Source organism: Chaetura pelagica, unplaced genomic scaffold (assembly GCF_000747805.2).
Source record: "Chaetura pelagica isolate M959 unplaced genomic scaffold, ChaPel_1.0 scaffold698, whole genome shotgun sequence".
Classification (NCBI taxonomy): Eukaryota; Metazoa; Chordata; class Aves; order Apodiformes; family Apodidae; genus Chaetura; species Chaetura pelagica.
In genome coordinates this window covers 128,085-147,501 of record NW_009954236.1, presented here as the reverse complement: position 1 = coordinate 147,501, position 19,417 = coordinate 128,085, and the positions used below count along the sequence as shown (strand labels likewise).

The window sequence follows — 19,417 nt, the reverse complement described above, 5'->3', positions numbered from 1 at the left end:
TTTCCCTCCCTCTGCTGTGCTTTCTGACTCCACTGATCAATCCATAGCATTCATTCTTGTCATTACAGATCAATGTATTCTGCAGGCCAAGATTAAATTCTTTTATGAAATCCAGATAAATTATCTCCCAGTTGATTCTGTGCCTTGTTTATTGATTCATCAACGCACTGAGAGCACCCACCAAATTTATCAGATGTGGTCTTCCCTTTATGAATACACAAATGCCAGTCATGCCCTCCCAAATTATGCTTTTCTGTAAAGGCAGCTGCAAGCATTGTCCCCATGGGAGGAACAATTTTTCACAATAGACAACTAGGCTGGCATGAAAAAAATGCAAGTTTGAACTGCTTTCTAGTTTTAACATTCAGCGTCCGCCACGGATGTGATCCCATCAGCTCTCCCATGGTAAAGAAAAGAGCTGGATTGGAGACTAACAATCAGAGCCAAGGCAAGGGGCCCTGGCCACAAAATTAGATTAACAGCCAGGATCCTTCATTTGATGGCACAGCAAGGCTTGTCTTGCACCCAGAGTCCCAGCAAGTCTAATACCAGCTCTGAGAAGTGGCTGAGAAAGCTTCAGGGGCCACAGAGAGGGAGCATCCATGGCCAGGCTTAGATATGATGCCCTTCCTTCCTCATCCAGGCTCCCTGTGTGCTCCCACTTCTCTGCAAGGTTCCATTGCACAAATCCCAGTAACGCCATCACCACTAATGGCCCAGCCAAGGAGATCAGCCTTTTCAATCTATAGCATGTAAAAAGTAAAACTTATTTTATCACAGGCAGGCATTTAACTGAGATGAAACAGAACTTGTTCTTTGATGAACAAAACTTCCTCGTCCTCCCTAATAATAAAAGCTGGTTTTATAACCCAGACCAAAACACAAAACACATTAAACACTGAATCTCATTTGCAGCCAGACACCATAGGATTGATCTGGTGGTGGCCCCTGGCTGGAACCTTGGGCCATGTACAGGCAGAAGATGGGGTGAATTATCACAGGGACTTTGGTCTTAAAAAAAAACTATAAAAAAATAAATAAATCAGAGCTGGGTAGTTTCTTCCCCCACAGATTTCATAGATCCTGCCTCAATATTTTATTCTTAGAGAAGACAGATCAAAACTGGCCAAACACACGGAGTTTCTGAGACCCAGATAGGCATGCCCAGTAACTGACTCACCACATTCAAGTCAAAGCTCTTCTCCACCCACTTCTTTGCTTCTTGAAATTCCTCCTCGAGTTCCATGATGTACAGAGTATCTAAGGCATCTATCACTGTAGCTCCTCGAAGGCCTCCTGCATTGCAAAGAAGGAATGCCATCCCCACTAAGGGCCCAGCCAAGGAGATCAGCCTTTTCAATCTATAGCATGTAAAAAGTAAAACTTATTTTATCACAGGCAGGCATTTAACTGAGATGAAACAGAACTTGTTCTTTGATGAACAAAACTTCCTCGTCCTCCCTAATAATAAAAGCTGGTTTTATAACCCAGACCAAAACACAAAACACATTAAACACTGAATCTCATTTGCAGCCAGACACCATAGGATTGATCTGGTGGTGGCCCCTGGCTGGAACCTTGGGCCATGTACAGGCAGAAGATGGGGTGAATTATCACAGGGACTTTGGTCTTAAAAAAAAACTATAAAAAAATAAATAAATCAGAGCTGGGTAGTTTCTTCCCCCACAGATTTCATAGATCCTGCCTCAATATTTTATTCTTAGAGAAGACAGATCAAAACTGGCCAAACACACGGAGTTTCTGAGACCCAGATAGGCATGCCCAGTAACTGACTCACCACATTCAAGTCAAAGCTCTTCTCCACCCACTTCTTTGCTTCTTGAAATTCCTCCTCGAGTTCCATGATGTACAGAGTATCTAAGGCATCTATCACTGTAGCTCCTCGAAGGCCTCCTGCATTGCAAAGAGAACAGCATCATGAAACCCCACTCATGCAACCTCTTTTAGCTCTGAATCAGTCTGCAGGAGCTGGGACAGGCAGCAGCTTCCAGTCCCAGTACTGGGGATGTCTGGATGGAATCCAGACTGGCCGTGGTCTAGGCTGAGATCTTCTAACAGGACTAGTGAGCTCTGCTACCCAAAAAGGGTTGCTTTGAAGAGCCTCAACTTTGAAAGGCTTGATACTTCAGCAAAAAATACCCAAAAGGAACAGCTCAAGGTCCACACTTCAAGCCACCAGTCATGACTACAAGTCTTGGCCTTGTTTTCCAGTTCTTGTTTTGGCTAAAGAGGTTAGGCAATTCAACTTCTAATCTTTCTTCAACTGTAAACCTAAATTAAGCCTATTTCTAACTCAGTTAAAAGCATAAAAGCTCTTCTAAGTGAGGGAAGAGAATTTTATTTCTATTGTGCAAGAGCATCCAAGACAGGACTTTGATAATTCTGTCCTGACGTAGTGTTTGTTATGTGAGCCACAAAGTCCTTTTGCACCATGTTATGACCCAGGGTTTTCCACTACCAGCATATATACAAAACACAGCCTCACCTGGCAGCAGAGAGACCAGAAACTAACCTCGATGGATGTCAAACATCCATCCTGATGTTTGACTTTAGGGGCATCTCCCTTCCCTTGGCTAACTAAGCAGTTCCTGTGAGCACGCTCACCACTCCACAGCACACCACACTCCAGCAGATGACAATGTTCTACAAAGGGAGAACTTCCAGTGAGAGAGAATGACATGGATGCCATGCCAAGAAAACCACACAGGATGCAAAGACAGACAATCTTGTAGCAGTTGAGATTAAATGAAACTAGAGGTGTTAACGACCCTGGGTTTGGAACATCTCAGTGCTGGAGTTTCATTTCTGTTAGGGTTCCCTAAAAGCATCCTTAGCATGGGAAAGCAAAGGGTATGAAGCACACTGTGACTCAGACCCCTTTGTGCTTAAATTACAAAGGCTGCTGCTTTCTTGGGTAACTCAGCAAACACAAATCCTCACGTGGAGGATTCCAGTTTGGAATCATCATCAGTCTCTGCGGATGTAGCTCAGCAGGGACACAGGCAGGGAGCTGCCTCTGTCCCTGCTGTCCCTGCCTCAGCCAGCTGCACGTGCAGGCCCACACACACACACTGCTCCACTGCAGCCACATTCCTGCCCACCCCCTGACAGCCAGACCTCTTGGAGGCTCTGGCAGCAACAACACTTGGATGAGGTTCAGTTTTTGTTTCTGCTGGAGAAGCTGCTTGTACCAGTTCTGTCCCTATCAGCTCCTTTTCCAGGGTGACCACAAAGTCTCACAGGCACTGCTTAGTCCCAGGGCTTTTCAAGACATATTTCTATGTGACTCGGGTCAGTTCCTTCTCACTAACAGGCTTTAAGATACCACCCCACATTTCCCTAAGCTTTCCCAGCCTTTCATGGCATGCTCAGATTGACTTTTGTAGTACCTTCAGTATTTCTTCACTTCTAGTTCTGCTTAAAAGAGGAAAACCCAGCTGGATGCACTGTCGAGGAACTACTGCAGAGGGGAGAGGAAGGCAAAGGTGGGTCATGAGTCATGAACCTTAAGACTTTGGTCTTTTCTTATTAAGGAAAAAAGTGACCCAGCCTGACATACATCAAACCTTTTTCCCCAGGGGAGAAATGCTCAGATTCACCACTTTCATGCTGGGCTCATTTATGCTCTCAGCATTCCTCTCCAGGAAGAAAAGCATCCTGCCTTATTTTGTTGATGTTACAAGATTGCAGTTTTGACACTTTTCAGCCAGTCAGCACATCATTGCTTTAATAAAAACCCAACCAAGACTTTACTGCTCCACTACTGATTGCTGCCTTTCGTATGCTGCCTGCATGGGAAACAGGGGGATGAAGGGATGAAGGCAGCAGAGGCAGCTTCTAGAAATCCATTTATTCCTACAGGCTTGTGAAATGATCATCTAACTGGAGCCATCTCCGAGAGTGCAATAGATGGAGTCAAACAGCCACTAGATCAACTGGTGGCTCCTAAAAACCAGCTGAGCTGATGTTTGCATGGGCATGTTTTCCAAAAGCAGTGACCATGAAAAACAACATCACTGCAGCCAGAGCTGCTTTTATCAACCTTAATGATTCTTTGATATTAACGATTATGTGATTTTTATACACTTTCCTATTAGCAAGGAGAGACACACCAGCTCAGAGCAACACTGAGGCAGGAAAAACATTTTAAGAAGAGAAGGAAGAGCACTGCTGCCTGAGGCACAGCCAATTAGTGTGATATTCTGAGAGTCACACTAACAAGCTCGATTTAATTTGATGATATAATCCACAAAGCCTTTCATAATCTGCAGAGACAATGAGAAAAGTTGGATTTGCTCAAACTGAACACAGACAAAGAGACAACAAAGTTACAATTTTCTGGGGATGATTAATTGAAGTGAAAAATATAGCTTGATTTGACAGAGCCTTTCATGTTTTCATCTAGTAAGGCTTTTAAATACATGAATTGCATGGGGGATTAGGAACCTGCTCAGATCTTGGTTGAAGCCTTGCTCGAGTTGCTCAGCTTTCTGCCCTGTCTTTGACCAAGCAAACCTTGCTTCCCTTCTGGTTTGTCTTTGTATCATTTTAAATATTGGTTTTAAACATTCCCCTAAACACTCTGTGTCTGAAGAACCTTGGGCTGTGTGTTTTGTACAAGGGTCTTGTTGATGTTTCCCTTCTTCTCTCCTAGCTTTGAAGCAGTTGCAAAATGCAGGGATGACTTCTTGTTCCTGCAGCTGACATAGTCTGTGGTGATACCATGAGCTACCATCTCAGCTTCAGATGTCTCCTGAGCAGGGTGAAAATGAACCTCCACCCCCTCCACAACCATGCAGAGAGTGCACCAGGCATCAGGACTTTGCTGCTGTGTCTGTCTCACTTGTCAGGACAGAGGGGACACCTAGGAAGGGCCCTGACCCCCCTGTGCACACTGGCATGTTATTCCTTTGCTACAGGAGCATCTTCCTGACAGACTTTGCTTCATCAGATCATGACATAACTTGTGATACAATGTCCAATGGCTCTGATTAGACTCAGCTGTCAGAAGATGATTCTGTACATCCCATGACACGTTTATTACAATATATATGCACCTCTTAGCAAAGGGGGTAATATTGGATTGACACGCTGCTTATCTTGAGAGATGTTAAAAAATAATCACCTTTCCACATCTACACGTTATAATGTGAGGGATATATCAAAGGGGAAGCAGCTTCAAAAGGAAAAGGAATCAAAATCCACTCTGTCACTTTGACTCCTGCTGACACTCCCCTCTCTAAATTACTGGTTTCAGCCTTATTGTACCTCTCGGGGGGGGAGGCTGAAAGTAGAAACCAAGAAACCCTCCAAAGAAACCTTCTGCTGGTACCCAGAAATGGTCGTGCTGACTTTTAAGCAGGACTCCCTGTCCAAGCTTCTGCCTGTCTCCACAATCTAAGGCCTTGTGTGCTATGAAAAGCTCCTCCCATCCTGCTGCAAAACTGGCTTGGAGTGGAGATACACCTTGCTGAGGAAAGGCAAGGTCACTTTGGTGACAGCCAAAAGGGAAGGTGTGTCTGTTGGACACAGCTCTGGGATCCACAGCAGCTCCTACACTGCCCAGTGAGAGTCCATGGCCATTCTGAATGGGAAAGAGGAACCCTCCACTGGGAAGAACCAGGACCTCAGGATGCTTGTCTAGGGGCATTTCTAACTGAAGGACTTCATAGCAGCTCATGTGACAAGTGCCAGGGCCTCTGCCTGAGGTTTCATCTGAGAACAGCAGCACACCAGCTGCTCATGGCAGGCAATACAAAGGTTCATCTCTTCTTGAGCTGAAGGAGCCTGTGCCACCCGGTCCAGAGCCACAAGTGTATTTGCTCCTTTGTGCCTGAGAAGAATGGAGACATCCATGGAGGCAACAAGGCTGCTCTGTTCCTACTTCCACCCACCCAGAGGAAGGATCATCCCCCCACGGGCTTGTGAGCACTGCCACAGCAACCACTAACAAAGGGTACATGAATTCACACGATGCCTGTGCAAGGTGCTGAAGGGAGCATTCCCTGGAGAGCAGAGGACACTGCACACACCCTGTACCCCAGAGCAGGAATGGGCTTCAATGCCAGGCTGGACAAACAAGGCCATTCAATCAGTGCAGTCAGGAATGGGCTTCAAGACCAGGCTGGACAAACAAGGCCATTCAATCAGTGCAGTCTCAGAAGGGCCCTGATGGGAATTAATGGTAGTGCTGTTTCTAAAAGCCATGGATAAAGCCCCTAGCAGCTCATTCCAGGCTGGGACAGATAATCTGGATAGAAGAGCTTATCCTGGCTCCTCCCTGCTATCTCAGAGTTTCTGTAAAGCCACTTGCAGCCAGGGTTTATAAGACAAAAAACTCCGAAGGCTTATTAGGAGGTTTAAGATGATAACAGGCCAGAGGGAGGACGCTTTAGAAGACACGTGCCAATCTCAACAACCAAAGAAAATCGGAGGGACAAAAGCTTGCCAGGCTCCTGCATCTCCCTCTGACCCCACCACAGAGCACAGGGCAGGAGAAAAGAGCTGCCACCACAGCCTGGGGTCCTCTGACTCCAGCAGAAGGATCTGTATTGACCCTGAGCCCATGGACTATGGCCAAGGATTGACAGATGTGTGGTCCTGATCACAAACTGAGCGAGGATTGTCCAGGGTGGAAAGCTGTGAGTCAGGAAAGTGGGGAACCTACAAGTCACAGATGGGACACAGGCACAGGAGACACCTCTCTGCACGTGTCCCATGGCCCTGCTCTCCTTCAGCATCCCAGCAAGCCAGCGTGTGGAGGAGAAAAGGAAACAGCTTTCTTAATGTGTAGTTTGAAGGGAGGCCATGAGGGCTGATCAAAGGTGGAGAATATCTACCCTACCACCTGCCAAACATGTAAAGGCTAATTAAGGCTTGAAAAGCACTGCAAAGCACCAAGCTGGGACTAGGTGTAACTGTGGTAACAATCACAACTGCTGCTGCATCTGTGAACTTCCTTGTAGCTACCCATTATCTGCAAATCAAACCCACCAATTTAGGCAGAAACAGGCCAATCAAACATACCAGCATCAGGTACACAACAGAAACTGCACGTTTGATCAGCAGTAATAAGAGTTTATGTCTGACTTGCTGAAGTTTTTCTGAACCACCAGTTCCACATGTGAAATTCAACTGATGTGAACACTTTGCATCTGCTCATGTTAACAACAGGGCATGGCTGAACATTGATCCAGGCATTGCACACACACAGCACCACTGGGCTCTCCTGTTAGAAAGGGCCCAGAGGGCAGGATTCCTTGGTTTTTTTGGGTTTTTTTTAGGAAGTAAGATGACCTACTGAGCAAAAACCAGTGTCTTCACACCAAAGAATTGTCTTATCAGGAGACTGTGACATTATCCTGGGTTTAGCTCTCCTCCACCTCCAGTCTCTGTGGGAGCTACACAGAACAGAAGACGGGCACATCAGAGAAAGCCACAACTTTTCATCCAGCTTCTTGCAGCCAAGGTCAAAGCCTTTAGCTTGAAAGAACCTCTGCCTCCACCCTCTGCACCCTGCAGGCAGACAATAGCAAGCTGAGATGCAAGTACTGGGTAGATTCCTCTTAACAGCAAGTACATGACTGAGGAGCAACCAGGGACTGGAGGGAAGGACAAACATTAGGAAAGGGAAAAGGGACAGAACCAGACTGCGAAGAAAGACAAATGAAAACCAAAGAGGCTGCAGACACTTGCAAGAGCATCCAGGATATTTTCAGTACGTTCCCTTGGCACCAGAAAATAGATTGTTTTTTGCTTTGCTCAGAAAATGGTTTGTCTTCCCAGTTGAAATTGCTAACGTGTTGCCTGTAACAGAGGAAATCTATCAGCCTTCTGGGCCATGGAGCCCAAGCCTCGTGCCATCTTTCCAGCTGCCATCCAAACAAAGCCCTGTCCCAGTGGGAGCAGGGCCTGGGGTCTGTCATCTGCTCTAATAAGGTGTCAGTGACTCACTGACAAGAAAAGAGACAATAGTTAGGCAACAGAGTGACTCACGAAGCACGACTCATTTACCTTCATCCTACCTCAGAGGGTTTGCATTAAGTAGGAAGCAGAATAACAGGCCCAGAGAGAAGGGACAGCCAGAACAGCAGCTTGCATTTCAGGACCAGTCTCCAGCATCTCACAAAACACCCTCACATGCTCAAACAGGTGAGCCAAGCCCTCCCTCTTCCTTTTGGCTTTTCCAGCTTCATTCCTACAAAGTCCAATCAGCTCTGCTCCCTGTTGGGTATCACTTTTCAGTTGCACTTTTGAGGATCAAAAGGTGTAAAAAATCAGTTTTGTGTTGCTTGTTCTTTGTTTTGTTCTGTGTTGGAAGTTATTCGGGTTCTAGGAAGCAATTCTGGCCAAAATGAAATAGGTCCTTGGGGTGAGGCATTTACAGGCTGGGGATCTACCTGTACAAGTCCTTTTGCCACCAGACTTGGTGCACAGTCCCTGCTTCTCCCAGTGGCTAAACTAGTGGCCTGATCCTAGGACATATTCAGCCTCCAGAGCTCAGCAGATGTTCTAGACAAAGCAGAGCAGCTGTGATGGGAGGGACAGACAGAATTGCCTTCCCTCACTCCCCTCTTCCCAAAATAGCCCATTTGGACTATTACAGGCCAGATATAAGACTTGAAGGGCTTCCAGCTGCAAGTCTATCCCTTGAGAGTCTTCAAAAAAGCTGGAGCAGTGATGCTTTAGCAGATGAGTAACTAAGAGTGGGGTCTTTACTAACCCTCTTCCTCAGGAAGGCTTGGTCTAACCCTCACAGACACCCTGTGTCTGTGGAGCCCCTAAGCTGGATGCCTTGCAGGGCTGTGATCTGGGGTGCAGCTGCCCTGATGCAAAGCACAGGGTGGAACATGGGAAGTTCCATCTCAACATGAGAAAAACCTTCTTTACTCTGAGGGTGACAGAGCCCTGGGACAGGCTGCCCAGGGAGCTGTGGAGTCCCCTTCTCTAGAGATACTCAAACCCACCTGGACGCAGCCCTGGGGAATGTGCTCCTGGTGATCCTGCTTTAGGTGGGGAGCTGGACTAGATGATCTCTAGAGGTCCCTGCCAACCCTGACAATTCTGGGATTCTGCAAAGCCAAAATGGTGCAGAGATCCCAGAGAAGCAGCCCTCCTCTCAACTCTCACCAGTTTTGCTCCCCAGGTGCAAACAATAAGGATGTCAGTGTTTGCCTAGATGCTCTGCCCCTGCAAGGCTGGAAACGGTGCAGAGATTCCCAAGAGCTCTTCCCCAGCTTTTCAGCACTATCACCCTGATGTCAGTTCAGCTTGAACAAAATTCTTCTTTGTGCCATCTCACCTGTTTTGAGGGAGCCACGTCCCCCTGCTGTTGCTGTTACACTGCTGTTGTGAATTGCCTGCCACAGAGATGGATGGAAGCCCAAACTCACTCCACCAACACACCTATTCAGCAGGCACTGCCCAAGCACTGGAGCAAGTAAAGAGGTTAAGAAATATAATCTCTAACGTCATGGAGACAAGACCCAGGGGGCCTGGTCCTGCCATATGGCAAACAATCCTTTACCAAGTTTCAACAAAGCCATTTGAAAAATCTGTACAGTAATGCATCCTGCCAAAGCTTCACATGAACAGCACAAGTCATTAGGAAGCTATCATACTTAATCTTGCATATAGCAGGACTGTTTAAATGCTACAGAACAGTGAGTTTGAAATAGCTTTTTTGCTAACTTTAATAACCAGATTTACAATTGAAAGGCAAGAATGAAAGGGGGAGGAATTTAGATCAGGGCAATGTAAACCTAGATCAAAAATGAAAGGTCTTGACTCCCACTGTTCTTATGTCAAATCATATTTGTCAAAAAAAAAATTAGTGCTGAAATCTTGTTTGGAATAAAAATTGGGATGCAGATTCTGTGAAACATGATGAACTTGTTAACTGTTGAGGCACAAAAGACTCCAGTTGTTAGTGATATTTATCTTCACCTCTTGGGGTGCAGGTGACACGGGGCAAGACAAGAAGTGAAAGCACTGAGATCCCTTCTGGTTATGCTGGTTCTGAAGGCTTCAAAAGATTGAACTGGCTTGGATTAAAAGCAGTGCCTTGTTAAAACAGGAGTTTGAAAAGGGTCCATCTTTGCTCTTCTTGTTCCTTTTCCCATTGATAACACTTGGAGATCAAACTGAACTAATGACATTTATCTAGAGATTTGTGTGAGAAGCCTGGAAGCTGGGCTGAGACCCCAGCAGCAGGCAGCTCCTGGCTGGTGGCACATGGTGGAATTCTGGGGGGAATCTACACAGAGACTTTTGACACAGCTCAGGATTATCTTGGCAACAGAGTAAACTGTGAAAAATCACTGCACAGTGTCTTGAAAAATCTGCTTTGCAGCAAAGATTTGCCAGTCTGCAGAGTGCTCTGGGTCAGGCAGAAGGAGTAGCTGGGAGCCTGGAACTCCTGAGATAGGATCTGGGTTCAGGCCAGAGCTGTCTGCTTGCTCTGGGCCTTCGTTTCTCCTGCCAGCAAAAAAGCAGGAGGCATTTTCCTCCAAGTTTAAAAAGAATTTAAATAAAGATAACATGCTGATTAGAGGAAGATTTAAAAATCCACATTCAGAGAAAGCACTGACCCAAGTTTAAGCCTGCTCTACTCAGCACCAGGTAGAGCAAGAAAAGAAACAGGAGTCAATAGACCAACTTGCTCTGACACTGAGCAAACAGCCCCTCGTGTACTGCCCTGCTCCCTCCTCAGCTGCTGGCTCAGTGTCTCCATCTCTGTTCATCCTAAGCACCTTGCACTAGCCAGTCACCTTCCCTCTGGAACAGCACTACTGGCCATGCAAAACCACTCCCACAAGTTTACTTTTCCTTTCATATTTGTCCTCTAGCACAGAAACCTGGCCCTAGGTATCAGTACTGGAAGATACCCTCCAGTTCCAGAAGATAATCTCAAGTAGAAAGACAATCTGCTCACATTACAAGTAGGATCAAGCCAGTTCTCAATGATCAAGGACAAGCCTGGTACGATTTGTTCAGCTGACACAAATTAAATAGAAAATCCAAATGAAAGTAGGAAACAGGTTACAGGCTTTTCCAGGAAGAAAGAAAATTTCTCAGTTAAGTCTTCACAATTGTCTCATTACAACCTGGTCCTTCAGCTGCCTGTGAATGGCACCTACATCCTGCAGATGAAGCCTGAAAAGCCACCAAACCTGAGTTCCAGCCTTGCCACTGGGTCTTATTTCTTGAGGTTTTTGTCTGTGAACCTGACAGCTGTAACCCAGAGTAACTTTATTCCCTTTATTTAAGGTAAACTAAACAAATTACATCTGAGCAACAAGGTAGCAATAGAGAGAGATAAAAGGGACAAAAAAGTAGTCCAAGAATTAGAAAAGATCTATTTCTTTTCTTATCAGCACATTCTCCTGCAGACTTAAAAAAAATAAAATAAAAAGAAAGAAGTCCATTAGCTTTTGAGCAACCTCATTTTTCTTTGCTTTCCAAATAAACAACTGCACCTACACTTCAGAGACTTCATCATAAACCACTTCATACTCAAGGTTGTTCTCCCACCTTCTTATTAATCTTCCTCACTCTCCTCTCTAGCTATTGGTCAAAAGCTACTCCCCAAGTACTCTCCACCCCACAGAAGCCAAGGTCCCACAGATCCCATCACCTCAAGAAACAAATTACCCTTGATTTCAGTTTATGTTTACATGCCTGATCCATTTTATGATTCCTGAAAGATTTAGGTCTGGTAGCTGACAGAGTGATGCCCCTGCTTTGCAAGCTACTAACTGGTTACTCATCCCTTCAGTCATCAGTTATCTGATCCCAGAGATGTTAATTTTTTTTGCAGTTCTGGAAGAAATACTTAGTGGATCCATCAGAAATCCCTGCATTACATGCAAGGCAATGCCAAGGCTGCTGCCACTCACATAGTCCTATACACTGTAGAGTGGATAACATCACACTTGCCCTAGTTAAGAAAAGGTCAAAGTGCTGATCATTCCCTGAAAAGATGCTTAGAAACAGGAGGGCAACTAATCCTGGAGCATGTGGCTTCAAAGAAGCAGAGCCTGTGGTCTATCAGACCATGTCTAAAAGGTAACACCACCCTGAAAGAGCCAAACAAGGGTGACCCACCTCCCACCTAAAGACAACTGGTTTTAAAGACTAGCACTACTGGGACCACCTAAACATGTGGCTCACAAAACAGAATGACAGAGAGCTGAGGGTTGGAAGGGACCTCTGGAGATCACCTAGTCCAGCACCCTGCTAGAGCAGGATCCCCTAGAGCAGATCCCACAGGAACACATCCAGGTTTGGAATGTCTCCAGGGATGGAGACTCCACTGCCTCCCTGGGCAGCCTGTCCCAGGGCTCTGGTACCCTCACAGGAAAGAAGTATGTTATTATATTTAGGTTCAATCTCCTGTGCTCCAGTTTGCTCCCATTGCCCCTTGTCTTGTCACTGGGCAGCACTGAGAAGAGTCTGGCCCATCCTCCTGCCACGCCCTGTAGATATTGACCAGCACTGATCAGATCCCCCCTCAGCCTCCTTCTCTCCAGCTGAACAGCCCCAGCTCTCCCAGCCTTTGCTCACAGGCAGATGCTCCAGACCCTTCATCAGCTCACTGGCCTGTACTGGACTCTCTCCAGTGGTTCCCTGTCCTGCTTAAACTGGGGAGCCCAGAACTGCACACAATTCTCCAGTGGAGGTCTCACCAGGGCAGTCTGTTTGTCATTGTCAGCAGGAGTGATCTTCTGAGTTCAGGGGAAGTGACAGTGAATCACTGCTCCACCTGCACCACACAAGGCTGTGAGCATCATCTGTGCTGCACAGTTTCTAGGTAAATCTGGCATCACTGAGAAGCATCTTGAAGTGTTGGCTTTTAGGTTGCTATGATCAAATTTAATACAAAATGTGTTCCAGCTGGGAAAGAAATAGCTTTTTTTGGATTACAAACCACTCATGTTTTTCAAATACCAATTTCCCCTGAAGAATTAAGTCTATCATTCAAACTGAACTAGCAGTGGCAGCTCTCCCCTGAACAAGTGATGGGTGAGAGAAAGAAAAAGGGAGCTCATGCTCATTTAGGAATGTGGCAAAGTAGACTGTCTGGGGGAGATCAGGCTGGTGGGAGCAGGTTAGCAATATTCTTGTTATGCACTGGAAAATAAAAAGAAGGGTGTTCAGCATAAAAATGAAATGCTTGTCACAGTAACAGCCCCTCAGATAGTTACCTCCTTCAGTGGAAGGGAAGACAAGATATATGATAAGCACCTATTGCCAACTGACTCTGAAGTGTTTAATACCTGGCAGCAGCTCCATGGTTTAATCCTCTTTTCCCCAGTTTCTCTGACCATCCTTCACCACTCAGCAACCTCCAGCACAGGCACTGCCCCACCATTGCATGACTCCAAACCTCCCAGAGCTCAAATCAAACTCTTCCTATTTGAAAATGTTACAGAGGGGGAAGCAGTTTGATTGAAGTCCCAGGAACACAATCCTTGATACAGGACAGATACTCTCCAGGTGTATCCAATCCTTCTCCCATGACACACAGGCTCTGGAGCAGGCAGACTGGGACAGCTATGGAGAGCTCAGCAGAAAATTGAAAGCAATCATTGTTCAAATGGTCCTCTGGGATAGAGGTTTTCTCCTTTGTCTGGGCAACAGGGCTCCAATGTCAGTGCCACAGAGGTGATTATTCTGGCCAAGATGGGTAATCTGACAAGCAAGGAAGAATTCTGGGAGGAACAGTTCAAGAAGGCTAAAGCAGAAGACAAGAGCAGCAATGCTGGTGGGGCAAAATACAGCTGGTTTCTCCTCTTCTACATGTTTGAAATTAATTTTAGACTGGTTAAGGGTAATCTGATTATATACTATTTATTGCTCCTCCATATACCAGCTCCAAGACTTGCATCATTTAATGTGAGGGGTCCCAACAGGCCTACTAAAACAAACACACACCCTGTCTGCAACTATTACCCATGGACTCCAAGAGATACAGGCAGCAGTTAATGAGCAGAGACCGCTAATTCATCTTAGAATTCAAAGGAGGGCCTCTGTGACAATAACCAGGAAGAAGTCACCCTTCTATCTCTCAAACACATGTCCCAAAAAGTGGCCGTGGCAGATGTGTTGTGACAGCACAAGAGAGAGTTGCAGTTGTAACTCTAGGCAGCTTTTTTCCCTCAGCAGACAAGATATGCTCTGGAAGGGCTTTGCAAAACAGACAGTGCCTTCTACTTTGGGTTATAAAACTGCTCATCCCTGACGTGGTTTTATCTCTAGTCAGGACAAGGAAATATCACCTCCCAGAGTGTGTTCACAGGAACGATCTGCTCCTTAACACAAGCCCAGTTAGGAGAGCAGAATTCAGAGATCCAGGAATGAGACTGCCCTTTGCTTGAATATAAAGCTAATAGGATTAACTGTGCTGTTCAGAATGCAACTGAGCAGGAGGTGCTGGGCCTGGACACCTGCAAGCAATCCATCCTGCTCAGCAGCCAGCTTACTGAGGTAAGGGCCCTAATCATCAACAATGAAAAAATCTGAATGCATTTTACTTGTGAATGCAATGGGTCAGGAGAATTGAAAATGGTCCATTACCACATCTCAGCTGATGAGCAGGAACACATTTAACTCCATCACTTGGAACCATCTGTCCATATTCTTCCTTTTCTCTTCTATGTTGTTTAAGTCACACCGACAAGACCCTGGCTGAAAGACTCCAAATGCTCTCCAGTATGTTGCTTGACAGGATTAGGTATCAAAATAATCTTAGCAAATTGGGAAAACAGTCTGAAATAACCAGAATGCAATTCAATCAGGACACACAATGTATTTCACCCTGAGGGAAGAACAAGGAACCACAAAGCATAAGGAATGAACGGGTAGACAGAGCTCTGCAGAAAATGATATCCAGGTGACAGCAGAGCAGAAATTCAGCTCAAATCAACAATGCTGGAACGTTGCAAATTGGAGCAGACCCCACCCCAGGATGGGCACACAGTATGTGTCACATTCAGGGCTCTTGCACCTCACTCCAGAAAGCCCAAGCCAGGACATAGAGTCCACTTTAAGAAACATCTGGCTCGTAGTCACAACATGGTGGGGGTTGGAAGGGGCCTCTGAAGATCATCTAGTCCAACCCCCTGCTGGAGCAGGATTCCTCAGAGCAGATCCCACAGGAACACGTCCAGGGAGGTCTTGAAAGTCTACGGAGAAGGAGACTCCACAACCTCTTGCATCACAACCTCCACAACCTCCTCATCTGGAGACTTCAAAGGGGAGCAATGGCACTGAGAAGGCCACAGAAAGTGACTTCAATTAAAGCTGGAAAGGTCTGGGGTTGCTCAGCCTCGAGGGGAGAAGACCAAAGGGAACTTGGCAACATTTTGCTGTAAAGAATAAGATGCTAAACGATTCATCACATCCACAGGGAGAGGCCAAGAAGTCACAGCCCGGCTTCCTGCAGGAGAGGGAGGTCAGACACCAGGACAAGCTTTCAAACATTAAAGCACTGAAGCAGAATGCCTGTGGTGACATTCCAACATGGGGTGGCTTTGGGATGGCTTGAGAAAGGAAGGACTAAAGGACCTCTGACTGTTCCACTTTGCTCTGTGATTACTCGCTAAGATGAATGAAAATTACAGGTGTCCAAAAAGCCTCATGAAGATGCCCCTTGGAGAAGCACCAAAGTGATTTTGAGAGGAGGAAGTGCTACATGAAGTGACTTCTGATGGCCTGATTCCCTGCAAACCCCCAGAGCTCCCTTAGTGACAGAATACATCACAGCTACAATTTTGGATGTACACAGAAGTCAGGAAATTTAAAATGCTGGTTCCCCCAGCAACCAGGATGCAGCCTGCCAAGAGAGAAGGAATGTTCTAGCCCAGTCAAAAGGTGTCAATTTTAAAGCCTGAAGGTGACTTCCACTTCCAGATGCCTGAAGAAGGCCTCTGTGAAATCAAGGAAAGCTCTCTGAGAGACTTGGGGCTTTTTAGTCTGCAGAAGACAAGACTGAGAGGGGATCTTATTAACGTTTACAAATATCCGAAGGGTGAGTGGCAAGAAGAAGGGGCCAGACTCTTTCCAGTGGTGCCCTGTGATAGGACAAGGGACAATGGGACAAACTGTAACACAGGAAGTTCAACATCAACATGAGGAGAACCTTCTTGACTCTGAGGGTGACAGAGCCCTGCGACAGGCTACCCAGGGAGGCTGTGGAGTCTCCATCCCTGGAGACATTCCAAACCCACCTGAATGTGTTCCTGTGGGATCTGCTCTAGCAGGGGGTTGGACCTGATGAGGTCCCTTCCATCCCTGACCATTTTTTGATTCTATGATTCTCTGCTCTCTTGTACAGGAAAACACTTTACCCTCAGTTTCTTTGTTCCTGAATTATCACAGCATAGACTGGAATGTGGAAATCAAGACAGACACTTCAAGGCTGCTGCAAAGATCATCCCTGGGAATGCTGTGACCTTGGACCACGCTACACTTCAGCAATCACATACTTTGTGCTTTCCCATCCTCCAGCTGTGTGAAGAAATGATAACCTTGTGTCATCACGTGTTCCAATCAAAGCATCGTGGTGAGAACCAGGCATAACTCAGGTGTTCTTAATTGCATGTTTGTATCAGAGCAAGGATACTATGAGTACACTGAAACTGGCATGGAAACAACCTCTGCCTTTAGAATTGTCTCTTGAAACACCTTCATTTTTCTAAATTGATGGGATTCCTCCTCCCCCCCCTTTTTTTTTTTTTCTTTCGGGAGCTGCATATAAAGTGTGTTAGGGTGCAGTAGGTTTTTTGAGAATAAAACATCAGAAGAAGGATGAACAATTTTAGTAAGTAAAAAAAAATCCTTTCCCATTTTTTTTTCCACTCTGATGCTTCAAGCAAAGGCTTGAGGGATTTTCTTGAACTTCCAAAAAATTCTCTCTAGAGACAAGAACAATCCTGAGAAGCTAAAAGAGACTATTTTTAAAAAGTATAAAGGTCCTCAAATGACAAATGCCTACTGCAATATTCTGAACACACAGATCCAACCTTGAAACCAGTGTCAAGGCTGAAAGTTGATGTCCTGTGTGATGATGTTAAACTATCGATTAAGTGAGGTAAGAGATTTTTCTTGTCCCAAAAGGCAGGAGAGATTAAAAAAATAAAAAGGAAACAAGAACCTGGAGAAATTATAGAAAAGGAAATTCTGTGGCAGGAACCATTTGAAAGGTGATCTCCTGAAGATGAATAGAAGAATGTCAAAATCTTAACACTATTCCAGATGAATACCCAATGAGATACATAATGAAAGTGGCAAGAAACTTGAGCAGTATCACAAAAAACATATGATAAAGCAGTTAAGATCTAAATGTGAAATCTTACTCAACAAAGCCAGCTCTGAATCTGCCTAATCTCTTCAGAAGTTTCAAGAGTGCAAAAGGTGTGTATTAAAAAAAAATGTAAGTGGGTTTTTGCTACACAGTTTATAGCTACTCATGTCCCCTGAATAAAGGGGCTCCAGGAAAGCTGGGGAGGGACTTGGGACAAGGGCAGGGAGGGAGAGGACAATGGGGGATGGATTAAAACTGTGAGAGGGAGATTGAAGTTGGACATGAGGAGGAAATTCTTGACTGTGAGGGTGGTGAGAGCCTGGCCCAGGTTGCCCAGGGAAGCTGTGGCTGCCCCATCCCTGGCAGTGTTGAAGGGCAGGTTGGATGGGGCTTGGAGCAGCCTGGGCTGGTGGGAGGTGTCCCTGCCCATGCAGGGGGTGGGACTGGATGGTCTTTAAGGTCCTTCCAACCCAAACCATACTATCATTCTATGATTTTTCTAAGGAAAAGCTAAATACAGAGGGATAAAGATAAGACAGCCAGAAGACTCAAAGATACTTGTAGTGAGGAGCTTTGAGTCTGGTGTTCAACTTTGCATCCTCTATGTAATTATCCAGCCAACACAGAGGGGTGTCACTAAGATCCTTGGAGTGGATGCTGGATGTTAGTTCAAGCCAGCTGGAAGTGCCAAATCTCTTAAATTCAAGATTTTGCTGTGGAGCTGCCACCAACACCTCCATAATCCAAAGAATCAGTGAGCAGTCCAACTACACCCACTTTCAGCTGGCTGCCTTTTAATCACACGCTCAATATCTCTGAAGATTAGACAATTATTTCCGCATAATTAGTGTCCGGAATGAGGCACAAACAACACCCTTAATGGGGTGATTAAAAAAAAAAATAATTTAAAAAAGAAGCAAAAAAAGCTTAAAGACAACCTCAGTGTATTTTGAAATACAGCCCCCAGAGTCTGAAAAAAAAAAAGAAAGGAAAAATACAGTTAGAGCCTGGATTGGTCCCCTGTCTTCATGGTAACGGGGCTGCTCATGCGTGGCTTCCATCCTCCCCACCACTGTGTGTTCTACTGCTCAGCATCTTGGAAAGAGGTCCCAAAGAATGGTCTCTAGACACAACATCCCAACACACTTTTCCTCCTTCTTCTGCTTTCCTTTGCTACTTTAATTTCTAATTTTTGTTGGTTTGTTTTTTTCTCCCCTGTTTTGCTGTGCAAATCAGTTCTAACCAACCCCAAGACGCTCTCCTACTTTTAGGCCTCATTAAACTCAAAACTTTCTTCAGGGTCAATGGAAAGTTCATGAAACTCATGAGGAAGACTGGGATGATTAATGCTTTTACACTGAGATGATATGAAGTTTCCCTGGCTTCCTGCTAAAGACAGGCCCAGACCAAGCTCTGGCCATCTAATCTTTCCAGCTGTCCTCAAATCTACAGGGCTGAACACAGAGAGACACTGGAACATGTATTTGTGCTTTGCATCTTAGGCCAAGGCCTCTTCTCCACTGAATTGTCCGAGTTTGGAGTTGTTTTTTTCCTAAGATGTAAATCTCAGCTGAAAGGAGTTGAATCTATTTGGTTCAAATCAATATTTTTTCAAGAACTGCTGCCACAATGGAGCTGGTCAGGTCTGGCTGAGCCCCAGAACAAGGACTTTGATAGCAAAGAAGGCCCTAGGCCACTAATAGCTTTTTCTGTTTTAACTTTTTAAATTAGTATTTCAAGCTGACAAGTACTACCTGTCAGCTTGAGCTGCTGTAACAAGGTTAAATCTCTCTGTGAGAGGTTTAGGGTTCAGTGGAGCCCCCATGTTGCAGTTAATGCTTGACACAGACCATGTGAAGGAAGCCACAGTTCTCAGCATGACCCAAGGTGAGAGCAGAGCAGGAACTCACCTCCTGCAGTATTAATGACAACCTTGGTCTCTGGAAGAAGTAATCTTTGGCAGGTGGAAAAGCAGAGGGGAAAAAAAAACACCACCACCAACCCTGTAACAGGGATAAATGTCAGCTCCAACATGAATCATGCAACCAATCTCCAACGAGTCTGATATTTGGAGGATATCCTGATTCACTG

The 19,417-nt window shown here is 45.5% G+C and overlaps 1 protein-coding gene across 1 annotated transcript in view; it reads right to left on the bottom strand.

Moving 5' to 3' along the window:
• The window catches only part of MAN1C1 (mannosidase, alpha, class 1C, member 1), a 44,540-nt gene that overhangs the window by 19,353 nt on the left and 5,770 nt on the right, over positions 1-19,417 (bottom strand). The window contains exon 3 of the mRNA XM_010003686.1: positions 1,799-1,914. Coding sequence (XP_010001988.1) covers positions 1,799-1,914 — 116 coding nt within the window. The remainder of the gene's footprint in view (positions 1-1,798; positions 1,915-19,417) is intronic.